The 23,107-nt window shown below is 54.0% G+C and overlaps 1 protein-coding gene across 1 annotated transcript; it reads right to left on the reverse strand.

The window, feature by feature from the left end:
* Nucleotides 1–3,903: 3,903 nt before the first annotated feature.
* Nucleotides 3,904–7,613, reverse strand: LOC149913964 (coiled-coil domain-containing protein 81-like). The gene is made up of 8 exons (XM_090128041.1): nucleotides 7,320–7,613; nucleotides 7,098–7,159; nucleotides 6,510–6,663; nucleotides 6,055–6,311; nucleotides 5,785–5,870; nucleotides 5,057–5,148; nucleotides 4,441–4,537; nucleotides 3,904–4,129 (listed from the first exon to the last, which is right to left on the reverse strand). Exons 1-8 carry the CDS (start codon nucleotides 7,444–7,446, stop codon nucleotides 3,904–3,906), a joined length of 1,101 nt encoding a protein of 366 aa, XP_089984167.1. The 5' UTR covers nucleotides 7,447–7,613.
* Between the last annotated feature and the right edge of the window lie 15,494 nt (nucleotides 7,614–23,107).

A 23,107-nucleotide genomic window follows, 5' to 3' on the forward strand; every position in this document is an offset into this window, starting at 1 on the left:
CCAGCTGGCCTGGGAGGCCTGGCCAGGCCAATAGCCAACCGACCAGGGGGACCCTGCCAGGAAAAGAGCCGGCTGGTCGGCCTGAGACCCTGCCAGGCCAATAGCTCGCTGGCCCGCCAAAATGGGGAACCCTGCCAGGCCAAAACCTGGCAAGCTGACTGACTCGGGTTGCCCTGCCAGGCCATAAGACTCCCGGCCGGCCGGGGGGCCCTGCCAAGCCGAAAGCCGGCTGGCCTGTCAGATCCTGCTTGCAAAAAGCTGGCAGGTCGGCCAGGGGGGCTCAGCCAGGCCAAAAGATGTCAGGCCGACTGACCCAGGTAGTCCTGCCACGCTATCCCGGCCGGCTGGGGGAACGTACTAGGCCAAAAGCTGGCCAGCCAGGGTCCCAGCCAGGCCAAAAGCAGGCCAGCGGCTTGAGAGGGCCGTGCCGGGCCAAAGGCTGGCCAGCCAGCCCAGCGGATGCTGCCAGGCCCAAAGCCGGCCAACCGGCTGGCCGGGGGGGCCCTGTGAGGTTTAAAACGGGCTGGCCCTTGAGGCCCTGCCAGGCCAAAAGCTGGCCGGCCAGGTCAAAAGCTGGACCAAGGCATGGGTAGGATGTGTCCTCCCTGTGGTCAGGGGCTTTGGTCTTCAGAGGCTGACACTTGGCAGACCCCGTTTCTTCTCTTATGGGTGGCAGCAATCCAGAGCGGGTGATGCAAGTCTCCTCAGGCAGGCTGGTTTCCCCACGAAGTGGTGATGCTGCCATCTGCTTCAGTGCATCCAGCACTGGCCTGATCTTCCTTACCCTTTGCCTGAGAAGTTTCGCTGAGTTGCATGCCAGAAGTGGGAGCCTGGATGGTCTGCCTTGAGGCTCCGTAGACAGGCAGGACTCAGCCCTTGAGGAAGATCTTCTTGACTCATTTATGAAAGCTGTTGTCTGCCTCAAGGTGACCCGAGGGTGTGAGGCCTTGGCTTTCTGCAATTTGGGCACAGCACCCTCACAGTGGGATTTTTCTGCTCCCTGGTCTTCACCAGGGAAGCTCACACGTTTTGCAGCCCTGGGAGCCCCGGCCAGGCCAATAGCTGGCCAACCGTGGGGACAATAACGGGAAAAAAGACGGCTGGCCAGCCAGACACCCTGCCAGGCCAATAGCTGGCTGGCCAGCTGGCCGAGGAAGCCGTGCCAGGCCAAAAGCTGGCAAGCCAACTGACCCAGGTAGCCCTGCTAGGCCCTGAGCATGCCAGCCAACCTGGGGGTACCTGCCAGGTTAAACGCCTGCTGGCCGGGCGGGGGGGGCCAGCAGGGTTAAAAGACAGTTGATCGGCTGGCCTGGGTAATCCTGCCTGGCCAGAAGCATCCTGGCAGCCCGGGTGTGCCCTACCAGGCCAATAGCTGGTTGGCCAGCCAAAATGGGGTAAGACCCACCTGGCCAAAAGCCGTCCTGCCAACTGACCCAGGTAGCATTGCCAGGCCAGAAGACTTCCAGCTGACCAGGATGCCCTGCCAGGCCAGAACCCACCAGGCTGGCCTGTGGGGCCCTGCCAGGCCGAATCCCCTTAGCCCTCTGCCTGAAAAGCTTCAGTGATTCGGAAGCCGGAAGATTCAGCCTGCATGGTCTGCCCTGGGATTCCGTGTACAGGGTGGACTCGGCCCTGGGGAAGATCCGGAATCCTTGTTATAAACTGGCTAGGTGGTCGGAAGGGCCCGACCAGACCAAAGGCCAGCTGGCTGGCCCAGATGGCCCTGCCAGGTTAAAAGCTGGCAGGCCAGTCGGGGGGCCAGAAGACTCCCAGCCGGCCTGGGGGGCCCTGCCGGGTCAAAAGCCGATAAGCTTGTGGCCCAGATAGGACAAAAGAGACGCTGGATTTCCTTTGGCATCAAGTAAAGCACCGTGAGACGCTCTGATGCCCTCTCACAATTCCTTCTCCCTCCACCAGCACAAGAGCTGGCGTCAAAAGACGCAATGACACTGTCACAGGCGTTCTGGAGATTTTTAAGGGATAGGCCATGGTAAGGCTTTATTGACAGTTTTGCCCCTCTACATTTCACCCTAGATCTCCTTGTTTGGCCTGGGGAAGGGAAGGCAGCGGGGTGACCTCATTGCAGCCTTCCGTTACGTAAAGGGAGCCTACAAACAGGAGGGGAGTCAACTCTGTGATAGTGTAGCTACTGTCAGGCCAAGAGGAAGCGGTTTTGAGTTGAGGATGTCAGATTGGCTTGTTCTTTCCAGAGAGAGTGGAGAGATGCTGGAAGCGGATGCCCAGAGATGTCAGTTGTGGATGCCCCGTCCCTGGAGGTGTTCAAGGCCAGGTTGGATGGGGCCCTGGGCAGCCTGGTTTAGGAGTAGATATGATGCAGATGGGATTGATGCATCTGTGTTGCAGCCTCCATTGTTGCTCTGTCTGTCCTGGGCACCCCATGCCCGCATCAGCGTGGGTAGGGTGTGTGTGCCCTTCCTGCGGAGTGGGGCTTTGGTCTTCAGAGGCTGACACTTGGCAGACCCCGTTTCTTCTCTTATCGGTGGCAGCAATCCAGAGCGGTTGATGCAAGACTCCTCAGGCAGGCTGGTTTCCCCACGAAGTGGTGATGCTGCCATCTGCTTCAGTGCGTCCAGCACTGGCCTGATCTTTCTTGCCCTCTGCCTGAGAAGTTTCGCTGAGTCACATGCCAGAAGTGGGAGCCGGGATGGTCTGCCTTGAGGCTCCATAGACTCAGCCCTTGAGGAAGATCTTCTTGACTCACTTCTGAAAGGTGTTGTTGGCCTGAAGGTGATGTGATGGGGTGAGGCCTTGGCTGTCTGCAGTTTTCGCACCGCACGCTCACGATGGGCTTTTCCTGCTTCCTGCACTTCATCAAGGAAGCGCACATGTTTGGTTCCCGGTGCTCGGCGCAGGTCTTGTTGGCTTGATGTGCCTGCTTCCCCCTGCAGGTCAGAACGCTGAGGGGAGGCAGCCATTTCTCTGCCTCTCTTTATCCCTTCCCTACAAGTCGCCCAGCTGCAGTGTTTTGCTCCTAAGCTATGCCAGCACCTCCCCAAAAGCCCTTGTCTTCCCACCAGGGATCTAAAGGAGCAGCGAGCTGGAAGGAAAAAGTCTCCTCTCTGGCCTCACACTTAGCTACACCTTTCAGCTGCTGCAAAACCGTGGGCTTTGCTATGCTCTGCGTGTCACCGGAAGAGAGCACCGCATTGGAAAATGAGGAACTCGGGGTCCCAGGGCTCCAAGGAACGTAGCCACCCCATCTGTCAGAGCCAAGGGGTCTTGGAAGAGTCCCCATCGTCCCTCTGCTTCTCTTCAAGGAGATGGCACTGTCTCGCTGCTATTATCAGAGCGAGAGGAGCTGCTAATCTATGTATACCTGACGGCGAGATTGATACACAAAGGGTAGATGTTAGCCCGTCCAGTTTATTGCAAATGCTGGTCATCTGGGGAGATGGGGAAGGGAAGACGGGCGATAGAAAAGATTGTTCAGATGTTGATCTCCAGATGTTGATCTTCAGTGGTGGGTCTTGAAGGGTTGCTGTTTGGTTGACGACTGCACAAACTTATTTCTAAGTCCAAAAGTGGTTGAGTCAGCCTTCCTTAGAGTGGCAGCTTCTGGCCTTAGGATCTCAGCAGAAACTCCTTTGTTCCCACCTCCCGGGCCTTGCCAGCAGATCAGATGGAGCAGGGAGGTGCCCACCTGCATCCTGTTTTTCATGAGATACGATGGTGTCCTTCCCCACTTCTCCCATACCAAGCTGGAGTTTCTGGTCACAGGCCAGATATTCTGCCAATAAACACTCCTGAGCCCTCTTCTGAAGGCAAACAGCTCCCAAGAAATGCTTTGAAAGGTAAAATTGTCCACAAATGGATGTTGGTTGCTGCCACACGGACACTTCTCATCTCCTGTAGAAGAAGGAATTGCAAACCTGTCTGTCAGTCTCAGGTGGGGCTCTGCTCCTCCTGGGCACCCCACGCCCTGCTCAGCGTGGGCAGGACTGGACAGGACATCCCCCGCCTGGGGAGCTCCACTTTGATTGGTGGCAGAGTCTGCAGAGATCCAGTCCTCTTGTGCATCTTTGATCCTCTTCTTACGGTGGAGCACATTCCCTTCTCTTCCTGGGGCTCCTCTTGGGCAGAAGATGCCCCCGGGATCGCTGGCAGCTGACTGAAAGGACAGAGTGGGAGAGGTCTGCCTGAGTGGGGGATGGCTTTGGGGCCGTATCCTGCAACCCCGAGGCAGGACCCCTGGATGCAACGCAGCCTTCAATACACATAGCTCTTGGGTTGCACTGGTGCTTTCCTGAGGGCTGGAGAGGGGCCAGCCCTGTGAGCTGGGGACTCCCAGCAGCCCCATCCCACCCCTCCACTGCTGCATTCATGTGCCCTGAACAGTGCCTGCCTGGCGTTGGGGAATGGGCTCTTGTCGGGGTGGGGAAACACAGCGTGCAGATCTGTACCCTGAGCCTGCAGTCTCACCTTGCCTTCCTCTTGTCCTTGCTTGTTCCCTCCTCAGACTCCACTACAGAGGTGACGTGGATCCAGCTGGGGAGGGGATGCAGTTCAGGAAATTTCCCTGCAATTGAAAAGGACAGATCTCGTCAGAGGAGACTGACTGTGGACCTGCTGGCCCGGTGACACGCAGGGGTGCTCAGTCTCCCAAAGCACCCAAGAGGGCTGCTCTGCCCCCCTTGCAGATGCAGTCTCCCTCTGTGCCCTCTGTGCCTTGTGCCCAGCTCCTCCTCCCCAGGCTGCAGCTCCGTTTTGGGACTGCATTAAGGGCTTTGCTTTGGGAAAGAGGAGCTGGGTGGCGCCTGTGCGGTGACAGTGTCTTTTGGGGGCTCATTTCCTGGGGGAAAGGACAGGGCCGAGGACCCCCCCTGCTCTTGCCATCCCCTGGGATGGGAGCACTTGTAGGAACGTGGCAGCCAGCATCTCAGATTTGATGAGGACGACGTGTGGTCGGGAGGAGAGGCAGTGCTGAGCTGGTGCGAATGGTTTCACAAGTCAGAGCCTTTGGGTGATGGTGGGATGGGGATTTTGCCATCACGTGTTGGTTGCGTGTGGTATGGAGAGGGACTGGCAGCTGCTTTACCTTCCTTCCCCCGGCCAAGACGTAGCAAAGGGACTTTTGAGGCCTTGCAGGGTTTCCCGGGCGGTGGTTTGGGCGCAAACTCCCGTTTAAACCTGTACAAAAGGAGAAGGCGGTGTGAGCCAGGGCTCCGGCGGCCCTTTCTGCTGGCTGGGATCACCCTGCTCACAGGCAGATTCTCACATCGCCTGAAGGCCATCCTTCCCCAGGATCGACTGAGCCCCAGTACCAAGGACTGTCCTGGGAAACGGAGTCACCCGGCCACGATGGGATGAAAATGTCACCTACATCCCTTCATCTCTTCCCCCAGATCTACCTCTCGAGAGAAGGTCAGCCTTCCCTGAGTTCCCTAAGCACCGTGACCTGTGACCTGAGGTGTTAGCGAGCACCAGGGGAGCCTGGCACGCTGCCTCTAAGAAAGCATGGAGTGTGGAGCAGGGTGGATTCCCGTGGCCACATTCCATGACCGCCCTGCAAGGATGGGGACTTGATGACACTATTGGAGCAGATAAGCTACCCTGTTTTCCTGGCCCACCCTGAGCCAAGGCTTTCCACCTTACATGTTTTCAAGTACACTCTGCTGGACAAAGGTATATTTGACTTGGGAGACTCAAGCTCTACCCGAAAGTAAGAAGTGGTATAAAACGGCATGAGAGAGAAGGAACAAGGGGGGGTGGAAGGATGCCGTAGGCAAGTGGGGAAGCAGGGGCTGCAGCCACAAACATCCTCACCTGGGAAAGACGATGACTCGGCCTGAGGAGGTCAGCGAGGCTACAGCTGCCATCCGGGACACCAGCATGTTCAGCAGCCAGGGGACCTGCAGGGGAGGAGCAGGGAGGATGCGGGACGTCCTCGTCATGGCTGAGGCACTGGGGACACGAGGAGCTGACGGCAGCACAGCTCTCGCATGGCCCAAGCAGCCGGCCAGCGCCTGGTGAGCCATGTGCAGGCAGCTCTGGGCTCGTGGGACTGCCCAGGCCACGGAGAAACCTACAGCTCACCTTGAAAACAACTTTCTCTAGGTTCTCCTTCCCGCTGATCCTCTCCAGGAAGTCATAGTAGAACTTGACATGGACTCTCGTTCCCTCGATGAGGAGCACTCCGATGTCCTTCAGGACAAAGGCGATGTTCTCCCCCTTCTTCAGGCAGTGGGAGACGAGGGACGTGGTGCCGAATATGCAGGCCTTCACAGTCTGCCGGCTCACAGATGCGGCCGCGGCCACCTGAGAGTATTTGAGGGCCTCCACCTCCTTATGGCCTGGAAAATCACACGGCAGAGTTTGTCATGCGGCGGCTCTTCCACGGCTGCTTCCCAAGTGCTGCTTCTAGCAGTCACCACCCAGGACAGCCCCATATTTGCACGGACTCCATGCAGGGAGGGTGAGGTTTGCTTTTGCAATGGATGGCTCCATTCGTCCTGTCTGTGCAGCAAGAAGGGGTTTAAGCCTCCTCGTACCTGGCAGGTAATCCTTGTTATCCGCGAGGTTACGGATGCCCGCAAGGTTCCTGGCCAGGTGAAACGCAGGCCACTGAAGAGTCATGGTTCCACCCTCAGCCTCGATCCGCTCGGAGGCAATGCTGAAGGAACCGAGGGTGGGAATTCGGACTCCCTGCACGTGGAAGAGAAGGGAAGGGCTGAAGTGTGAAGGCTGGAGGAAGAGCTGAAGGTTGCCCCGTCCACGGACGGTGCTTTGGGTCCTGCTGTGCCCTCTCCCACTGTTCGGAAGCTCAGGCAGGGCGGTGGGAGAGCTTTGGGAAGGAGCTGCCCGCTCCTCCCCCTCCCTTCGCCCTCCAAAAACGCGGCACAGCAGTCAGGGCAGAAGCAGCCTCGTGGAATCCAGAAGCTTGCAGAGCTTGTGATCAGCCCCAGCACACTTGGTGCAGTCATACCACGCATGCGGGAGGCCCACTGGTACCCGAGAGGCATTTTGGGGGTGAATAGCCTGCTTTCCGTGGAGGGGAAGAGTCATTGCGTTCTGTGGCCCAAGGCGAGGGGACTCCCCACCCCTGCAAGCAGACAAGTGGGAAGAAGGCGCCGACCCACCTTGCGCAGCAGGAGCTGCTCTTGGACATAGACGGCCACCGCATCCCAGACAGCAACTTGCTCTGCAGGGCAAAGGAAAAGCAGGTCACGCTCTGCTTCTGCCGCTTCTCCTGCTGGCTCAGGGCAGGAGGGAGGTGGCAGATGGAAAATGTCGTCCCTGTCCCCAGCCCCACACGGAGGCAGCCCTGAGACGGTCCCCGTGCTGGCTGTGGGCCCGCGTACCTTTGGCGGTGACCTCTGGCATTCTGTAGCCCCGCTGTGTGGCGGGGCCATCCTCCCAGAATTTCATCTCGGTCTGCTTCACACCAGCACGATGCTCCCTGTTGGCAACAGCCATGCCGGAGCTCATCCTTCAGATGCGTCTGCTCTCTGCCAGATGCTCCTTCAGGATGCAGGACCCACCTCCGTGCTCCGCCTTCATACCCCTCCCAGGCGGCCGTGTCACAAACGTCGCCGTGGTGACACGGTGACAGCGTGGCCCGTGCTGCCTGCTGCCCATTATGATGCTGGCACAGCAGCCTGCTGCCCGCCCTGCCGCAGCAGGAGCCCAGCTCTGTGCCTTGGTGGCTGGCAATGCCCAGACCCGGAGCCCCGGTGTGCCAGCAGCACCACACCAGAGGTGTTGCCGGCGGCCCCTCGGGCAGGCTGGCCTCACTGTCAGATGCTGAGTCTGCAATCTTCGGAGGTTCTCCCTGTGCTGGCCTGAACTCCTTCACCCTAAACTTCAGGCATTTGGCTGAGCTGGAGCTCGGTGGCTGCAGCGCTCGCTTGCTCCCTCTGGGCACCGAGGGCAGGCTGGCCTTCGAGCTCCATAAAGACCACGGGGTGGGTTTGGCTGCCTTTACTCAGTGCAGGTCTGCTGCTTGGCCTTGGGTTCCACGTTAGTTTGGCTGGATGCTTTTCAGGCAGCAGACCGCCCCGGAACACCCGCGCCCTCTTAGAGATGGCCAGCTGAATGGCTGGAGAGTGGGGGAGAGAGAACCAGCATTTCCAGGGAGCTTGGCAGCAGGCGCCTGTTCTCTGTTTTCCTTCTAAAGGCACTTCTTGCAGTAAGACGCTGACTTCTACAGGAGATGAGAAGTGTCTGTGTGGCAGCAACCAACATAAATCTGTGGACAATATTACATTTCAAAGCATTTCTTGGGAGTTGTTTGCCTTCAGAAGAGGGCTCAGGAGTGTTTACTGGCAGAATATCTGGCCTGTGACCAGAAACTCCAGCTTGGTATGGGAGAAGTGGGGAAGGACACCATCGTATCTCATGAAAAACAGGATGCAGGTGGGCACCTCCCTGCTCCATCTGATCTGCTGGCAAGGCCCGGGAGGTGGGAACAAAGGAGTTTCTGCTGAGATCCTAAGGCCAGAAGCTGCCACTCCAAGGAAGGCCGACTCAACCACTTTTGGACTTAGAAATAAGTTTGTGCAGTCGTCAACCAAACAGCAACCCTTCAAGACCCACCACTGAAGATCAACATCTGGAGATCAACATCTGAACCATCTTTTCTATCGCCCGTCTTCCCTTCCCCATCTCCCCAGATGACCAGCATTTGCAATAAACTGGACAGGCTAACATCTACCCTTTGTGTATCAATCTCACTGTCAGGTATACATAGATTAGCAGCTCCTCTCGCTCTGATAATAGCAGCGAGACAGTGCCATCTCCTTGAAGAGAAGCAGAGGGACTCTTCCAAGACCTATTGGCTCTGACAGATGGGGTGGCTACGTTCCTTGGAGCCCTGGGACCCCGAGTTCCTCATTTTCCAATGCGGTGCTCTCTTCCGGTGACACGCAGAGCATAGCAAAGCCCACGGTTTTGCAGCAGCTGAAAGGTGTAGCTAAGTGTGAGGCCAGAGAGGAGACTTTTTCCTTCCAGCTCGCTGCTCCTTTAGATCCCTGGTGGGAAGACAAGGGCTTTTGGGGAGGTGCTGGCATAGCTTAGGAGCAAAACACTGCAGCTGGGCGACTTGTAGGGAAGGGATAAAGAGAGGCAGAGAAATGGCTGCCTCCCCTCAGCGTTCTGACCTGCAGGGGGAAGCAGGCACATCAAGCCAACAAGACCTGCGCCGAGCACCGGGAACCAAACACGTGCGCTTCCTTGATGAAGTGCAGGAAGCAGGAAAAGCCCATCGTGAGCGTGCGGTGCGAAAACTGCAGACAGCCAAGGCCTCACCCCATCACATCACCTTCAGGCCAACAACACCTTTCAGAAGTGAGTCAAGAAGATCTTCCTCAAGGGCTGAGTCTATGGAGCCTCAAGGCAGACCATCCAGGCTCCCACTGGCTTGGGACTCAGTGAAACTTCTCAGGCAAAGGGTAAGGAAGATCAGGCCAGTGCTGGACACACTGAAGCAGATGGCAGCATCACCACTTCGTGGGGAAACCAGCCTGCCTGAGGAGACTTGCATCAACCGCTCTGGATTGCTGCCACTGATAAGAGAAGAAACGGGGTCTGCCAAGTGTCAGCCTCTGAAGACCAAAGCCCCCAGACCACAGGAAGGACACATCCTACCCACGCCGTGGTCCAGCTTTTGACCTGGCCGGCCAGCTTTTGGCCCGGCAGGGCCCCAAGGGCCAGCCCGTTTTAAACCTCACTGGGCCCCCCTGGCCAGCCGGTTGGCCGGCTTTGGGCCTGGCAGCATCCGCTGCGCTGGCTGGCCAGCCTTTGGCCCGGCACAGCCCTCCCGAGCTTCGGGCCGGCTTTTGGCCTGGCTGGGACCCTGGCTGGTTTATGGCCTAGTACTTTCCCCTCACTGGCCACAATAGCGTGGCAGGACTACCCGGGTCAGTTGGCCTGACATCTTTTGGCCTGGCTGGGCCCCCCGGCCAGCCAGCAAGCATTTTGCAAGTAGGGCCCCACAGGCCGGCCGGCCAGCTGCCTATTGGCCTGGCAGGGCCCCCTGGTCAGCTGGAAGTCTTCTGGCCTGGCAATGCTACCTGGGTCAGTTGGCAGGACGGCTTTTGGCCAGGCGGGGCTTACCCCATTTTGGCTGGCTAGCCAGGTATGGGCCGGGCAGGGTGTCTGGCTGGCCAGCTGTCTCTTTTCCTGGAAGTGTCCCCACGGTTGGCCAGCTATTGGCCTGGCCGGGGCTCCCAGGCTGGCTGCAAAACGTGTGAGCTTCCCTGGTGAAGACCAGGGAGCAGAAAAATCCCACTGTGAGGGTGCTGTGCCCAAATTGCAGAAAGCCAAGGCCTCACACCATCACATCACCTTGAGGCCAACAACACCTTTCATAAATGAGTCAAGAAGATCTTCCTCAAGGGCTGAGTCCTGCCTGTCTACGGAGCCTCAAGGCAGACCATCCAGGCTCCCACTTCTGGCATGCCACTCAGCGAAACTTCTCAGGCAGAGGGCAAGGAAGATCAGGCCAGTGCTGGACGCACTGAAGCAGATGGCAGCATCACCACTTCGTGGGGAAACCAGCCTGCCTGAGGAGACTTGCATCACCCGCTCTGGATTGCTGCCACCCATAAGAGAAGAAACGGGGTCTGCCAAGTGTCAGCCTCTGAAGACCAAAGCCCCTGACCACAGGGAGGACACATCCTACCCACGCCTTGGTCCAGCTTTTGACCTGGCCGGCCAGCTTTTGGCCTGGCAGGGCCTCAAGGGCCAGCCCGTTTTAAACCTCACAGGGCCCCCCCGGCCAGCCGGTTGGCCGGCTTTGGGCCTGGCAGCATCCGCTGGGCTGGCTGGCCAGCCTTTGGCCCGGCACGGCCCTCTCAAGCCGCTGGCCTGCTTTTGGCCTGGCTGGGACCCTGGCTGGCCAGCTTTTGGCCTAGTACGTTCCCCCAGCCGGCCGGGATAGCGTGGCAGGACTACCTGGGTCAGTCGGCCTGACATCTTTTGGCCTGGCTGAGCCCCCCTGGCCGACCTGCCAGCTTTTTGCAAGCAGGATCTGACAGGCCAGCCGGCTTTCGGCTTGGCAGGGCCCCCCGGCTGGCCGGGAGTCTTATGGCCTGGCAGGGCAACCCGAGTCAGTCAGCTTGCCAGGTTTTGGCCTGGCAGGGTTCCCCATTTTGGCGGGCCAGCGAGCTATTGGCCTGGCAGGGTCTCAGGCCGACCAGCCGGCTCTTTTCCTGGCAGGGTCCCCCTGGTCGGTTGGCTATTGGCCTGGCCAGGCCTCCCAGGCCAGCTGGTCTGCCAGCTTTTGGCCTGTCAGTGCCTTTCTGACCGGCCAGCCGGCTTTCGGCCTGGCCCAACTGGCCGGCCAGGAGGCTTCAGGCCTCGGAAGGGTTCCCCAGCCAGTCAGCCAGCTTTACCAAAGATTCCGGATCTCCCTCAAGGGCTGAGTGCAGCCGCTCCACGCAGCCCCAAGGCAGACCAGCCAGGGCTGCCACATCTGCCTTGTGGATCACTCAAACTCCTCAGGCAGAGGACTAAGAAGAAAAGATCACATCAGCCCAGCCCAAGCTGCCAATGTAGGTCCCCCTCCCCAGCCAACTGCTCTTTCATCTTCATGAGCCCTTGTTCTGCTGGGGAGGACAGGTGGAAGCAATTCACCTGTCTGGCAAAGGGGTGGAGCCTGGTGCCACCCCTCCCTAACCTCATTTCAGGGCTGGCTGCCCCCTGTAAGGGCTCTCTGCATGGAGGTGTGTTCTTTGTTGTGTTGTGTGTGCCTGGTCTTCAGAATGGGTTAAGCAGTGTTGTCTTTGTGTTCTGGATTGAGTTCTTTTCCTTTTGGGGGTAATACCTTCTGAAAGGGCACTGCAGTTGAGAAATCAGTTAGGTTTGGCAGTGGAAATGCTGTGTTGGAGGGACTGTTGGTGGCCATGAGCTGACAGCACAAGCCTTGTATTGGCAACTGTTTTCTGTGACATGGATTAATTGTAGCTCATTTTAGGGGAGGAGCCTGGGATTTGATTGAATCGTATTGAGGAAGGGGGGGAAGGGAGAGCCTCTGTGGGTAAGGACGTGTTGTGAGCTGCAGTGCTGTAGCACTGTCTGTCTGCCTAGGCTTTCTGTTTGTTCTTTCGTGGGACTTTTGTCTCTTTCCCTCTTCTACTCTTACCTGAAGATCGTTGTGCTGATGACTGCCTGTGTTGTGTAGGCTAAAATAGTTAAAGCAAACTGGGGCTGAAAGTGTAGCAGGCAGCTCCGTGCTGTTTAATGACTATGTGAGTAAATAAATGCATTGCTGATTCTGCCTAAAGATGCCATAAATGAAGAGGGTATGTTTTATTATTGTTCTTAATTTTATGCTGTTGGAGTTGGTAATAGCCTGAAGAGTCTGGGAACCTCTGGGTGGAATAGTTTGTTGTTGTGTTTAGCTTGCTGGCTGTTGTTGGAGAGTGAATTCACACTAGGAGCCAAGTAGAAAGGACTGTGTACTGCTGGACCTGCACTGTCATGATCCCTCTTGCTTGGAGCTGCTGTGAACAAATGAGGGAGTCTGACTTTGAAGTAAACAAAGTCATTTACCTCTAAGAAAGTATAAGCGGGGAATGTTTAAAAATAAAAGGTTATTTAAGCGGATTTCAGTGGTGCAAGTCTTGTTGGAGGCCACGAATGACAGGAGTTCCTGAGAGGTCAGTAGTGGGTCCTGTTCTAATATCTTCCCTCAGGATCTGGATAGTGGGGCAGTGAACCCTCAGGACGTGCCAGCTGTCCCAAAAGTGGGGGCAGTGACTGACTGACCAGAGGGCCATGCAGCCATCCAGAGTGCACTCAGCAGGCTGTGAGGTGGCTGACACAGGATCACGGAATCGTAGAACTGTAGGGGCTGGAAAGAACCTCTGGAGACTGCCTAGTCCAACCCCCCTGCTAAAACAGGATCCCTCCAGGGGTAACTTCATTATAGAGAGTCTCATGGAGTTCCTTGAGAAGTGCAGAGTCCTGCATCTGGGGCGAAACCAGCCCAGGCACCAGTGTATGCTGGTGGCACTCGGCTGGAGAGCAGCTCTGCAGGAAAGAGCCTGGGGCTCCTGGTGGACACCAAGTGGAACGTGAGCTAGCACTGTGTCCTTGCCGCTAAGAAGGCTGATGGCTTCCTGGCTGCATTAGGCAGAATATTGCCTGTGAGTGCTGGGAGGTGATTCTTCCCCTGTGCTCAGTGTTGGTGAGTCTGCACCTGAAGCACTGGGTCCAATTCTGACTCCCCCATATAACAGACACGAACAAAAAAGAAAGACTCCAAAACAGGGCTACCAAGGTGATGAAAGCCCTGGAGCGCCCCTTGTAGGAGGCAAGGCTGAGAGAGCTGGGATGTCTCCGTGTGGAATGTCTATAGAGGCCTGAAGAGAGCGTGCAGAGAGGTCAGAGACAGGCTCATTTGGGTGGTGCCCAGTGCCAGGACAAGAGGCAGTAGGCACAACCTGGAACACAGGTTCTGTCTGACCAGCAGGAAGCACTTCTGTGCTGTGCAGATGTCAGAGCAGTGGCAAAGGTTGCCTGGAGAGGTTGTGGGGTGGATCCGTGGGGATCTCCAAAAGCAGTCTGGACGTGGTCCCAGGAACCCTGCCCTGAGTCTGCTGAGCACATGGATCCAGAGGTGTCTCCAACCTCAACCATTCTGTGATTCACTTATTTTTATTGAGTACTCAAAAACCCATATGTTTGTTGGCAGAGTTGGTTTTCACAGCCGTGTTTAAAGCTTTGTGTCTCTATGTGGTCAGCTCTTTAGAAACCAGTTGTACAATTTCAAATTCACTCATCCTCGAGCTTTCAAAGATAAGCACCTGAAGCCCTTTTCTTTCTGGATTGCTGAAATATCCTGGGGAGTCTGCAGGGAGAGGAAGGGAAGGAAGAAAAATACAACAGAGAAATAAAAAAAGAAAGAAGAAAGAAAAGAAAAACACCTATGGAAGACACAGGTAAAGGAATCTGTCAAGTTACCTAGCTCAAATTTTCATTGAGAAGGAAATAAATACTGGGAATAATTTCAGTTTATTTTCTTAGCTTCTATTTGTGCAAAAAGGGAATCCAAGCGTGCATTTGGTTTGCCTGTGCGCTGGAAGCTCTGTTGCTGCTTTTTTGCTTCCAACATAACCTCTGTTCACGTTTCTGGTTGCCCTTCAGAACCTGCTCTGCATAAGTAAAACAGAGCCAGCACGTTGGATTCAGTCTCTAACCAAAGAGGCCTTAAGCTGACCAGAAGCAGCAGTGGAGGCATTTCATGGCGAGTAGGCACAGAAGTACAATTCTGTGCCCAGGTGTTAAGGGCACGTAACAACTTTTCAGAAGTTACATACCTTAAGTGTGAATGAAGAGCTTCGCACTGCTTCTGGATTTTGCTGCGTGATTCAGGAACTTGTGTCTGATGGCAAACTCCTGCATGTTAGATTCCATGGTCGTTAGGTACCGTGTCTGTTTGCCAGGTACTGTACTCTCCTTCAAATCCCTCTCTAAAACCCACGTCTGTCAGAAAGCTCTAGAAGTAAACTAATTGAAATGCTACTGTGAAATAATCCTGCTCCTGATTAAACAGAGGCAGGAAATTCTTGTATCAGTACGATACTGCAGCATTTTAAGCCCGGCTGTCCATCATCTCAGCTTCGCTGGACTCTTGAGTGGAGTTCAGAACTACAGTGCACAAATCTTAGGTGCCTTTCAGATCCCTAGGGCAGCTGTGGTCCAGACGTGATCTCTAGTACCAACTAATGGAAATGTAGTTGAGTATTTCAGAAGTGAATGTCTCTTTATTAATATCAGTCAATTAATATAATGTGTGTTACATTTAGCTTCATCACTTTTGTACTTATTTGACGTATAGAAGATGAATGCTTCTATTTATTTTCTCACAGTCTCTCAGCTCTCAAACTGCTATTGTAAACTTTAATCCGTTTGGCAGAGCAGCGAGCAGAGCAGGCAAGTGTTGAGATTGGGCATCAAGGTAGCAGCAAAGGCCAAGAGCATCAAGGAGGAGGAAGTGAGGAGAAGGTAAGTGAAAGGCAGAGAAGGTGATGGTAGGCTAAGGCAGGGGGAAGGGGAGGAGCAAGGGAGGTGAGGGTAAGGGAGAAAAGAGGGGAGGGGATGGGAGAAGAGGAAAAGGTCGGAGACGGGAATAAAGGAAAACCTATGATTTAAAAAAAAAAAAAGAAAGGAAATAAATGAGAAAAAAAATTAAAACAGAAAAGAAATAAAGAAAAAGACAAAAAGAGAAAAAGGAGGAAAAAAAAAAAGAAGAATACTATATGAAAAAAGACAAAAAGCAAAACTGAATAAAGCAAAGAGACAAAAGGTAAAGCGAAAAGAAGAAAAAAGTCAAGTAAAAAGTAAAGAATACCACCTAAGAAAAGAATGGGTGGCAACAAATAGAGAGCAATGCATGGCACTGCAAAGGAAAGCAAGGCGAGAGTAGCAGCAAAAGCCAAGAGAGTCAAGAAGTCAGTGAAGAGCAGGAAAGGTAACCTGGGGCTTGGATGGGTATTGGGTGGGAAGGGTTGTTAAAAAAAAAAAAAAAAAAAAAAAAAATGAAAAAAGCGTTAAGTGAAGAAAGAAATGAGCTGAATAATAACAATTAAAAACAGTGGATTGCAACAAATTCAGGGCAGGCAAATATGGAAGCTTACTGTGTAGCAGTTACCTGAGGCCCCTGACTGATGAGTGATCCTGGGATGGAAGAAGGAGTTTTGCCAGTTTGATGGGGGCTGATAGTTGTAGCTGTAGTCACAAATAACTGGTTCTGTAGTGAGAGCTGAGCTTGGCAGTTCATCTTGTTGGTGCCAAGACTTGTTTTGCAAGCAGGTTTTCCAGGTTGGTTCTGTATGATGCTTTGGATGAGAGGGTATGGAGTGGAAAAAACCCTGCAGAGCCAGGTGAGAACCAAAGCAGGAGAGAGGAAAAGTGCCCTTTGCAGCAGGGATGCCGTGGTCCTTCTCTGTCCAAGCACGTGAGCCAAGCACGTGGCCTGGTGCGTGTCCCTCCCTCCTTCCTTGCTCTCCATCCCTCCCCTTATCCATCCTTTCACTTCTGTCCACCCCTCCTTCCACGTTCTCCATCCATCCTCTTCTCCGTCCATCCTTTCACCCCTCTTCTCCATCCCACTCTCCTCCCCCCCATCCTAGGTGGGCCTCCAACCCCTACATGCCCCACTCCAACCCTTCCATCTCCCCATCGCCCATTGCGCCCCATTCCCTCCCCACCATCTCCTCCTCCTCTGGCTTTAACACAAACTGGGAAAAACAAGGTTGTACCCCCAGAAGTTACCAAGATCTTAAATGCTAAATTACTTAGGAGTGTGGCTATCAGGGATGCCTGGCAGAGCCAAAATGCAGCCCCAGAGGAAGTGAAGTTAAAAGCAGGAGCCAGCCCAGTCAGCGTAAAGCAGTGCCCTCTGAGGATACGAGACTGTAGAAGGATAGAAATCATAAATAACTTTTGGAGTTTGGATTGCTAACTGAATGTGAGTCCAAACACAGCACCCCAATCCTGCCGATGAAAAACTGGATGGCAAGAGCTGTAGTTTGGTACAAGACTTGAGGGCAAGTGATAGGACTGCTGAATGTATGCACCCAGCGGTAGCAAATCCATACACTTCATTAACCAACTTATGAATGAGGAGGTGGAGTTTCCCTTCTGGATTTGAAGGATGCCTTTTTATTATTTTATTTTTGCCTGCTTTGACCAAACCTAAAACCATTTGCCTTGGAAGAGGAGAACCCCAATACGGGGAGAAAAGAGCCAGTTAACCTGGACAGTGTTAGCCAGGGCTGTGAGAACAGCCCAGTGATCTGTGAGAACTGGTCAACTCGTGAGCCTGAGACTTGGGTGCCTCCATCCCAGGGTGGAACCTTACTGCAGTTTGTGGATGACACAGCAACAGAAGAGGACTGTGTGCATGGACTGTGAATTTCCTCCAATTCTTGGTGTAAACGATTATCAAGCTTCTCACCAGACAGCCCGAGTGATCAAAAGGAAGGAAGCAATCTGCTGAATGCCCAGAGTGCTTTTCTCCCACACACATGTGGAGGTGCATGAAAAAGGTAGCTTTTAGTTCAGGGCTGACTGACTTGAGTGTGTGTGGTGAGCGAGGCCTTGGTTCTTCTTTTTCTTTGCTTGGGGGTTGGGTAACTGGGTGGGCCTTCCAAAGACAAGGGTTTGGACTCTTGTTTTTCAGGCTGTTGGAGCTCCTGTGGTTCTGAAATGGTAGAAAGTACAACAAACATGCCAGCAGGACAGACATGCAAGAAGATGAACGCAGAATCTGTTTCCTGTGCTTGTGATTCAGTTCTGCTGTCTCATTTAGCTTTTTCAAGTGCATATCTAGAGTTCATGATAATCCTATGAAAGTGACAATAAGATGCATTAAGTATTAAATTGGAAAGCATTCTAAGCAGGAATCTGTTCTCACCATTCCTCCCTGTTCCACTGCTGTTACTAGCAACGTTCTGCAGATTCTGAGATGTTTTGCTGGAGAACAAATGCCTATTCAGCAGTGTTGAAACCAGGCTGTAAATTAGCTGACAAAATCCATGAGCATTCCGTGGTTTCCAGGATTACAGCAGCACTTTGGCAGTGTACTGCTATTCCAGTGAACCGATGGGCTGATCCCTAGAGGTGCTGACATGGTGATCAATGAAATGCAGAAAGAGCATTTTCCAGCTGTGTGCAAAGATAGAATCTATTGCTCTTAAATAGACTCCTAGTCAGTGTCCTTCTGCAGTGTTTAGGCTTATAATTTGTTTTCCAAATGCATTTTTGTTGAAGATCTCTAATGTACTGGGAAGTACCTCACCTTCATTGTAACTCGTATTTCTGAGTCAGAAGAAATGCACACCCAGAAAAGTGCAATACAAAACTCAGTAAGAAGCAGAGGCACATCTACTCTCACAGGTCACATTCTGGGCTCTCCTGTTGCCTTTAAGGCACTCAACAACAGGCAGTTTAGAAACTCCCTTTATACTCTGTTTTATGACTTCCACTCACCGTGGATCAAAGCGGCTAGATATAAGCAAAAATGCAACTTTCCTTACAGACGTTGCAAAAAATGGTTTAAATTAGGTCGAGCTCCAATCCTAAAATAAAATTGCACAGGAATCAAGGAAGCTAACTGTCGTGAAGTCTTCCTGCTGGTCAAATAAAACAGTAGACTGAAAGTCTTGTAATTGGAATGCTCCATCTCAGAAGAGTGCTGAGATAAGAATATCCGTAATCTGCATTTACGCAGTCTGTTTTAGCTAGGAGCTCCAAACTGCACGTACAGAGATCCACTGGCTGTGTTTGACAGCGAGTCAGTAAGAAGATAACCATCACACAGGGACCCTTTAAGGCCACTGAAATCGTTTCTGAGATGTGACACATCTGCCTCTTGACCTGACCAGATGTTTGTTCAGAAAGCAATGGTTAGAAGGCAATTAACCAATTAAGGTATTTGTGTTTGGATGGCAAAGATTTGTGTTCACTTGGCATATGTGTGATTAGTGAAGCATCACGAAACAGTGTGAACCTGCAGTACTCAGCCAATGAGGAACCAGGGCAGAAAGAGATCAGCGTTGGGCAGTAGGGGATAAAAGGTGGAACACTGTTTTCTGCGCGCTCCTGCTTGCAGGAGGCCCAACATTGCCATTGTAAATAAAATCTGCTTTATCAGAGATACCGTCCTGGAAAATTATGACAAGCTGGAGCTTTGCAAGGACGTGGAGATCACTTGGTGATCTCTGCTTTCCATGCTGGAGCTGCAGCCAGGTGTACTTAGGTTTCTGAAGTCCCTTTCAGTCTCAGGAGGGAATAAAACAGCCCGAATGGAATGGGTGCAATGGGGCTCTCTCCAGGACACCTGCTGCCTCAGAGGAGTTCCCATCTACTGAACACCTACGGAGCTCCTACAAAAGCACCACGCACAAACGAGGAAGGAAAGAAAAACCCAGGACACGGCAGAGGGGTCCTACCTCTCAGTAGGTGATCCCTGTTCCGTGTACAGAGGATGGACCTAACTGCACCTCATCTGTTCCCCACTTCTTCTCCCCCGCTTCGTACAGGCACTTACAGACATCATGGATGGCAAAGTAAGGCTCGTGGAGAAGACTGGGTGTACAGGAGATCTTTAATTCCTCGGAGCTAGAGCACTGCTGGCCCGTACTTGTCTAGATCATGGGTATTTTCCAACAAGCATCAAGCAGGCACAGCAACCCACAACCAAAAGTCATTGCCCCTGCCAAGTAACCAGCCTGGCTAAAGACCTCTCATTAGAGACTTGGAAACAAGACTAGAACCATTATTCCCATTTCACACGTTGTCTTCTCTTCACTATGCATCACGCAGACACAAACAGGTTGGAAGTAAGCATGTTACTACACACCTGAGCATCCTGCTGAGCAAAGGCATCATCCACACGCATTCCCTCAACTCAGTTTCCCTGCAAAGACACAAGGATAGAAGACTCAGTTCACCAGAGCATCTACTGGAAACAACTCCTGAGAACTCCCCATTCAGGAACAGCTGCTGGAGATGGATAATGGAGTCTGTCAAAGGGAATACCAGCTTACAAACACAGCGAAACACAGCTCAGGTGTGCTTCGGGCTTCCTTCTGAAACAAGCAGCAACCCACTTTACTGGGACGTTTAAAGAAGAGCAGCCACATTCTAGCAAGAACACACACACAGCATCTGCTAGGAGCAGGGCCACCACCTGGCTGCTGCCCACAGCATTTGCCAGCCATAACCTGCTAAGTACAGAACTGGGCCCAGGGCTCTCAGCATCACTGCAGCACTCCAGCCGTCATCATTAGTGCTACAGCCTCCAATTAAGAAGCGCAGACAGTAAGAAACTGGCAAGAGAGCCACACGTCCTGCTGACAGACAGAATGCTCCTCCCCATTTTATTTACACCAGCTCAGATGCTGGTGAAATGCTAGTCTAGCTTCTCTCTGGACCAGCAGCAACACCCAGATTGGCCAGTGCATCACACCTAAAAGCTCCCCAGACTCCTTCCTCTTCACGTCTGCCTGCAAACACACAGACTGTCAGACAGCAGGACAAGGCCTGGCCTTTTGCTCTACTTACAGCTTGTAGTTCTCATCAATGCAACGAATCTCTTCCTTGGTGTGAGAAGCCACAATTTCAATCAGGCAACCTTCAGCTGTTCCTGCTACCAAGGGAATCGCCAAGGCAAGATTTGAGGTACCAACAACTGCTCGTGACGTGCAACCAGGTTTCTTTAAGAGTTAATGTAAAATAAGAAGACATACATAACAAAGCAGTAAGCCCCTGGCCGGAACTTAAGCAACACGAAAGGAAGACTTCCAAACCTTCACAGCCCTCCTTAGTTTGTGCACGTCATACGTGGTGGTGGCAGTCATCATTCCAGTGATCACCCTCTCAAAACTCCCACTCAGCTCCGACTTCAAGTCATCAGTCAAATCCTAGAAGGCCAAGAGAGGAGAAAGGAGTTGGCAGAAGGTACGGCCTTCGAGGACAGAAGGAACTGAGCTGTTCACCACTTCCCTTCAGGCTCCAACCCTCCTTGCATCAACAACTGCTCTGAACTGAACAAGAACCAAACAGCCTTGGTCAGGCAAAGTCTCTGCTGACCTTTCTCTTATGGAGATGGCGTCGTTTTTCGCTTTTCACCCAAGTGACACGACCACGTTCACACATCTCTGCAGACCACCTACCCTGCCACTGGTGTTCTTATAGGTGATCAGAACTCACTGATGTTGGGAAACATTTAGTGTGGTCAAGACATCAATGCTGGCATCTTCATCCGTGCCTGCAAGAAACAAATGGAAGCTAGTCAGGCTGCTTGCACAAGAATCACAAGTGCCCTCTGCTCTTGGGCCACCTCCAGTCCCCTACACAGCCAGCCTAAGGCCACAAGAAAAGGATTGAGCAAAGGCAGACTTGTACTGATGCACAGATAGAGTTGAAATGAAACAAACAAACAAACATAAAAGATGAACATGGAGATAGTAAAACTCCACCCACACAAGTGATGTTGTATCAGGCCTCTGTCTCATGCAGCAGCCTATTCTAGTGGGAGTTTCCACGCAGATCAGAAAGAAGCCACAGGGGAACAACTGCAAGGAGAACATATCTCCACATTGCTGCCCATGGAGTATCTGGTTTCCAGTGAAACAAAAGCTTCTCCACTCAGCAGGAAAGGGCCCCTAAGAAAGCACGGGGGGAGGAAAGATAGGCAGAATTAGAAATTGCTGAGGTATGCAGGGCAGGAGAAGAGCTCAAAACTGGGACAAAGGTCAGAAGGACATGGCGAGGAAGACGTCTGACTTCATTCTGGAACGACCACCAGAGGGGGAGGAAGATGACGAGCCTTCATCCAATAGAAGCTACTGCACATGCACTGGGGAGGGGGACAGTATGTAAATGAATTCCCAGAAGAGTAATGAATATGTTAATGGGTCTTGGGTAACACTTCTGAATTTGTATGGATTGGCTTATAAATGTATTAGGATCTTATTCTCTGGTGTGCAAGCTAGGAGGAGTGATCCCCCTTGCACCCCGCGTGTGGCGCAGCGCTGAAATAAAGATGTACTGCTCTTATCACCTTACGTGGGTTAGAGAGTTTGATTCCGCAAATCACCATATCCATACCAGGTCCATCCCATATCCATAGCCCATCCCATCTATGCCCCATTTCCTGATATCCCATTCCGTATCCATCCCACATCCATATCCCCACACCCCACATCCCAATCCCAAATCTCAATTCCAATCCCACATCCGACACCCCAACCCCACGTCCCAACCCCACACCCTATATCCCACATCCCAACCCCAGTTCCAAATCTCATTCCCAATCCCTCATCCCAATCCCACATCCCTAACCCCGATCCCAAATCCCATCCCTAGAGCAACAGGGCGCACCCCGATCCCCTTCTTCACCCCACGCCGCTCCGACCCGCCCCCGGCCTCTCATTGGTCACGGGCACTTCCGGCCCCTCGTCCTCTCATTGGTCAGCGGCGGCTCCGGCCCGCCTCCGGTCTCCGATCGGTGAGCGGCAGTTCCGGCCCTTTCGCGCCTCTCATTGGTCAGCGGCAGCGACGCCGGCTCCGATTGGCCGAGGCGCAGCGCGCGGGAGCGGCCGTTGGCAGCCGGCTCTCCCCTCAGACGACGCCGGTCCCGCAGCCTGGGCAGCCCCGCGCGGCACCGCCGCTGCAGCCGCTGCGCGCCGGAGCTTTCCGGGCAGCACCGAGCCGGAACTGCGGCACGACGGGAGCGGTGCTGAGGACAGCGGCGCCGGAGGTGTGCGGGAGAACGGCTCCGGGCCGGGGCCGGGGAGAGGAACCGTGCGCGGCCCGAGCCGCCCCGCCCTCCGCTCCCCTCCGCTCCCCTCCCGTCCGCCGCGGGATGCGGGGATTTGGGACGGCTGAAGGACTCGGGGCCCCCACCGCCGCAGCGCTGCTGCCCGCGTCCGGGCCGTGCCCCCCCCGAGCCCTCCAGCGCTGCTCCCGGTGCCCCCTGGGCTGAGGTGGGCTGTGGGTCCGGGGGGCGGGGGGGAGATACGGGGGGATGTGGGAGGTTGGGGGAGGTGGGGGATATGGGGGGAAATGGGGGGCTGTGGGGCTACAGGGGGGGTATAGGGTGATGTGGGGATATGGGGGGCTGTGGGGGGTCTGTAGGGGTGGATATTGGAGGATACGGGGTAACAGTGGGCTCTGGGGGGATAGTGGGGGCTATGAGGAAACAGGTAGTTGTGAGGGGAATAGAGGGGATGATGGGGGCTGTCGGGGGCTCTGGGGGGATATGGGGCTATAGAAAGCTATGGGGGACTATAGAAGGGGAATAAGAGGATATGGAAGAAGAGGGGGCTGTGGGGGTAATACAGGGGATTGTGGGGGGTTGTGGAGGTATAGGGCCGATGTGGGGCTGGGGGGGCTGTAGGGAAGGTTTTAGGGCTGTAGGGGGGCAATCGGAGGCTGTGGGGCTATTGGGCTCTGGGGGGGGTATGGGGGCTGTAGGGAGCTATACAGTTCTATTGGGGAGCTATAGGGGGTTGTGGAGGGATATAGGCAGATATGGGGCAATCGGGGGGTGTTATAGGGGGTTATAGAGTTATGAGGAGTTGTGGTGGGCTGTGGGAGGTTCTGGGACGATAGGGGGTTGGGGGGCTACAGAGAG

The sequence above is a fragment of the Phasianus colchicus genome, chromosome 32 (assembly GCF_987193195.1).
Source record: "Phasianus colchicus chromosome 32, bPhaCol1.hap1.1, whole genome shotgun sequence".
Lineage (NCBI taxonomy): Eukaryota > Metazoa > Chordata > Aves > Galliformes > Phasianidae > Phasianus > Phasianus colchicus.